The sequence below is a fragment of the Carlito syrichta genome, unplaced genomic scaffold (genome assembly GCF_000164805.1).
Source record: "Carlito syrichta isolate Samal-C Ts95f unplaced genomic scaffold, Tarsius_syrichta-2.0.1 Scaffold304601, whole genome shotgun sequence".
Classification (NCBI taxonomy): domain Eukaryota; kingdom Metazoa; phylum Chordata; class Mammalia; order Primates; family Tarsiidae; genus Carlito; species Carlito syrichta.
The window spans coordinates 1,366,572-1,371,596 of record NW_007248697.1 but is presented as its reverse complement, the minus strand read 5'-3'; the positions used below and the strand labels follow the sequence as shown (position 1 = coordinate 1,371,596).

At 52.3% G+C, this 5,025-nt stretch overlaps 2 protein-coding genes across 2 annotated transcripts in view; one reads left to right on the top strand and one right to left on the bottom strand.

Annotated features, from left to right (window-relative positions):
• NBEA (neurobeachin) overlaps window positions 1-5,025 on the top strand; it is a 234,495-nt gene that overhangs the window by 38,121 nt on the left and 191,349 nt on the right. The window contains exon 3 of the mRNA XM_008060378.2: window positions 1,133-1,269. Coding sequence (XP_008058569.1) covers window positions 1,133-1,269 — 137 coding nt within the window. The remainder of the gene's footprint in view (window positions 1-1,132; window positions 1,270-5,025) is intronic.
• On the bottom strand, window positions 3,741-4,880 carry MAB21L1 (mab-21 like 1). The gene has a single exon (XM_008060377.1). It carries the CDS (start codon window positions 4,820-4,822, stop codon window positions 3,743-3,745), a length of 1,080 nt encoding a protein of 359 aa, XP_008058568.1. The 5' UTR covers window positions 4,823-4,880; the 3' UTR covers window positions 3,741-3,742.

Sequence of the window (5,025 nt, the reverse complement as noted above, 5' to 3'; positions counted from 1 at the left end):
TGGCGAGAGCCGCAGATCGACGCCCGCCCCGGGGCCACCCGCTGCCGCCGCCGCCGCCGCCGCCTGCGCGCCCGGGGGTCTGAGGGCTTCGTCGAGGCGGGGCAGCGCGAGCCGGTCTCCGCGGAGCGGCCGAGGCCCGCGCGGCCATGGGGGCCCGGCTTGTCGCTGTCTCCGTCCTCCTCTCGTTGGGACTCGTTTGGTTGCCCGGCTCGAGGGGGCCGCTGAAGCGACTGCGGTGCGCCCGGCCGCCGAAAGCCCTGCACGCTGCGTCCGACTTCCACGTCGTGCGTGAACTCCAAATCGCGAAGGATGCCTCCCTTTTGGGGGACCTCAACGGCGCGTTCCAGGGGTCCTCCTCTCAATTTTTCTGCTACGTGAATTTCGTGATTTTCAGCCTTTTTCGGGTTGAGGGAATTCGAACCAAACACCCAGCAGGCACGTTTACTGAGGCTTGGTTCCTCCCAAAAGTTGAGAAATCGCGCTTTCACGGGCTTCTTGAGAATCGTTGCACTCAAGCGTCTGGCATTTTCATCCCTTTGGCCATTCTCTGGGAAGATGCTAAGATTTTCGTGCCTTTTTTTTTTTTCTTCTGCCCGAGAACTTGAATGGCCCAGCGTTTGCGCACGGAGGCGGCGCACCTTGGGCCGCCAGTGGGGCATACATCTTCCTTCGAGATGCAGACCTCTCGGGCGGTGGAATCTGGGTGTCGACCCGCGCCCTCTCGTCCTCTCCCCATCCTCGGGGGCGGCTGCTGAGCGGAGGGGCTTGGTGCTGGCTGGTCTCGGGGACCCCGGAAAGCCGGCGTTGCCCGGTGGAGAACCGGGCCCGGCAGAGGCCGTTCTGCACGTCCAAGGGGGTGGACGGCAGCGCCCGCCGGCCACGCGGGGTTTCCAGGCAGAGATCGGTGCACGTTTGGTACCTGACCCCTCGGGCTTTTACAGAATTATTTTTCTAGTCCGGCTGCAAGGCCACGTGTAAAAGTCAAGCAGACCTGACCTCACACGAAAAGAGCTTTCCGCACACTTAGGCACCATTTTTCCTAGCGCACCTTTGAAATAAAAACCAGGGGTCCCCTCCGGGAGGGAACGGGAAGGCCGCAGGGGCTCAGCCTGACTAGTGCCTCGTCTTGCAGGCCCGGTGGTTCTCAGCACCCCTGCCCAGCTCATCGCTCCCGTGGTGGTGGCCAAGGGGACGCTCTCCATCACCACGACAGAAATCTACTTCGAGGTAGATGAGGATGATCCTGCCTTCAAGAAGATCGACACCAAAGTGAGTTAAAGCGATTCCGTGTACAGTACGGGTGGCGTGGAGGCAGGAAGTGGTTTTCAGCACTGCCTGGTTTTAAGTGACTGGGGGAGGGGAGCCCTTTCGCCCTTTTTTCACAGAAAATGAAATGAGTGAAATAACACATGCCCTCTTTGAGAAATTGAAGACTATATTAATGAGTTTGAGGCCTTTCTTACCAGCGCATGCACACTGTAACAGTCTCCACGGGCGCCTTTGTGTGCACTTGGGCAGATTTGGCAGTTAAGCCAGTTGCTCCCAGGTCCCCGGGGTGCAGCATCTCTGGCTCTTGGAGACTGACTAGGAAAGTCCTATGAGATTTCTTAAGATCCCTTTTAATTTTCGAAATGATAAGCTGCATCATGAGTTATTATTTATTGGAAAGGTACAAGGAAAGTGGAGGAAAGCCATTTAGCTATAACTTCACCACCATTATTACATCCATTTTTCCCTTCTCCTGAAATAAAAATGGATTTTCATGTGGATTTAAGAGGGAAGAAACTGATTCTCTGAGCTTTGATTTAAAATGTACATACATCGCATATAATGGCACTCAGATGCTTTTTAAAGGTTGGAGTCTTCTTTGGATGTAATGTTAGAAAATACATATGTGGGCCATTTTAACTGTATAACTATTTACTTATTAAATCTTATTGTGTAGATTTTAAGCACCTGAGTATTAGAGTAGCTCTACACCTCAACACTTTCTTCTAGGGTTCATTTTATTGTTTTAACTTTCGTGTTACTGTGCAATTAGCAAACTTTGTTTCTGAGGTTAAGAATTCAAGAGCATTAAATATCATGCTAGATATTCTGCATCGATATGCAAAGATCTTCCTTTGAAGCGTTTTCAGAGGCAGTTGTTCTAAACTAGTCAGTGACAAGTATTCCCACACAGCCAGAACTTTATTATATTTAACTTAGGTATTGAAATAAAGCAGAAGACAGTATTTGTAAACTAGCAACTGAAATTCTGAGATTTAACCACTACCCACCTTAACTTGAGGCTCATGGGTGTTCAGCCCTTTCAGCACTTGTTGACTATTAAAATAGTCTAAAGGATAATCACAAAAGACTTCTTTTACTTCCAGTTCCAAAAGCAGTGAATTTTAAAAACGATATTTTCTTTTAAGTCGTTTGTCTTTATGCTTTTATCATTAGCTTGTCCTATGAAGTAAAAAGGATTTTTAAAATTTCTGATTAATTTATTTTGCTGATGGAACCCTTCTTGCATAAAATAAGGTTTGATGTAAAATATAATGATAAGAAATGATCTTTATTTTATTAGCTTAGATTTTACATATAAATTTCAAAACCTTCATTATAACTTTGTTATTTAGTCTGATTTTTAACTCAGTAATCTCTATTTCATGATAAATTTTCTGTCCTTATTTATAAAAAGTGCTACAAAAATACTAGTCAGAAGACCAAGCTTTCAAAGGCTGACTTAAATTGTGGATGATGTGGAAAGGAATTGTCTTAGAAACTGAGAGTAGCTTGTTATCTTCTTTAGCTACACAAAAAGAGCGTTTCTCCAATATTTTAAGGTTTTATTTTTAAGAATTTCACTAGTATATTTCTGAAAACGTTTAAAATATTCAAGCGGGTTTGTTTTTCTTAGTGAATCATTACATCTTTTGAGAAAAAAACAATTTAAAGTGAGACACAACAACTTTTATTTTACTTCATTTATTACCATCTAATTAAATAAAAACCAGCAACAGAAATTAAATTCTAAATCAAAAAGTAATTATCCAGTGTATTTCAAGTGCATTTTTCAAATATATAATTCAGATATTCAAGCGTTATTATATAAGCTGAATTCAACTTTCTTTGAATATATTTAAATAACATTTCAAGTATATTTATGGAATGTTAGAAATAGAACAAGCAATATTTGAAACAAAATGTAAACTTTTAAAGTCAGACACTCTGAAAGACAGATGAAAGAACCAGGAGGAAATCTACCTTTAAATGACATTTGTGTGAGTGGACGATGTCTGGAAGTATCCGAAAGGGCAGTTTAAGTTGTTTCACCAAGTCACAAAACACCAACACCCACACTTTCAAAGACAATGTGAGATCACAATATTTGCTACAAGTCGGCATGTACATGACACGCTCCTTCCGAGGGCACATCCAGATCGTGTTTACTCACGGAGAGGGGCGCCTCGCCCACCCGGATGGCTGCCGCCCTTGCAAGGCTGCGCGGTCGGCCTGGCGGCGGGGCTGCCTTCGGAGCGGGAGGCAGGGACTCGTGTGCAGAAAAGTCCGGCGACGCTGGCGGGCAGGGCGCCGCTCCTGCCACCCGCTCCCTCGCTCCTCCGTCTCCCCGTGGAGGGCGGCGCGGCCATGTCCTCGCACCGCGTCGCCGATCCTTCTGAAGGCAGCGGCCGTGGGCGCGGCCGGAGGAAGGGCGGGCGGGCAGGAGGTGCCCACGGCGCCCGGCCCGCCGGCCCTAGAGCTTCTCCAGGCTCTTGGGGTTGGTGAGGATCTCGCGCGCCAGCCGCCACGTCTGCTTGGCCGCGTTCTCCAGGGCCGAGTGGGGCTTGCCCTGGAACAGGTCGAGGTTGGGCAGGAAGTAGTGCGGGCAGCGGCGGCACTGCAGGCAGGAGATGAGCTGCAGCAGGATGCCGTTGAGCCGGTCGCCCAGGCACGACTCGTCCCAGTCCGACTCGCGGGGGTGCTTCTCGCACTCGTAGGACACCAGGGTCTTCATGTGGTAGTTGTTGAGCGGCTGGCCCGGCAGCTCGAGGTGGCGGTCGCGCAGCGTCTTGAGGATGGAGAGGCACTTCTTGCGGCAGCCGCCCATCTGCAGCCGGTTCTCCGCCTCAGCGAACTGCAGCACCCAGGCGTCGCTCTCGGCCGAGCTCTGCTTGCCGGCCAGCGAGTGGCACTCCTTGGACAGCAGGTTGAAGCCCTCCGCCTTGACCTCCGCCACGCGGTTGGGCCCCGGCCAGGGGATGTGCGGCAGCGGCCAGTGGGCCGCGCTGCGCGGCCAGATGCCGGTGCACTTGAAGGCCGGCGTGATCTGCACCACGTAGCGGTCGCGGATGCGCAGCTTCACCTCGCTGGTGTCCGCCACCATCTTCACCACGTCCCGGTAGCTGCACTTGTCCACCGCCTGGGCCACCAGCGTCTGGAAGCGCGAGCGGATCTTGCGCGCCGAGAGGTAGCCCGAGGCAGTGATGAACTCCACCCAGAGGGACATGCTCCGCTTGCGCCCGTCGCTCAGCTTGAGCACCGCGCAGCCAGGCAGCGAGCCGTCATCCACGAAGTTGAAGACGCCCATTTGGTTGAGGTACAGCACCACCTCGAACTCGGTGGGGGACACGACCTCCAGGCCCTCGTAGCGGTTGTCCATCTCGTTGAGCGAGCTGATGAAGCGCGGCTCCTGCACCTCCACCTCCTTGAGCACGTCGGACACGACCTTGCAGACCTCGCGGATCGTCTTGGCGATGGCCGCCTTCCGCGCCTGGCACTTCTCGTTGTAGTACTTGTTCAGGTGGTAGACCAGCTTGGCCTGGGCCGCGATCATGTTGGGGCAGAGATCCGGGTTGTACACCGGAGTCTCGCAGTAGGCCGTGGGATCCAATGCGGCTGCTAGCGCTGGCGCCAACTTCGGAGCGGAAACCGGCCGCCGCGCTCAGAATCGGGCCCCGCGCGCCTGTCCGGAGGGCCGCCGGGTGGCCGCCCCGCCGCCGCCGCCGCGCTCCGCGCTCGCCTCCCCAGCCCGGCCGG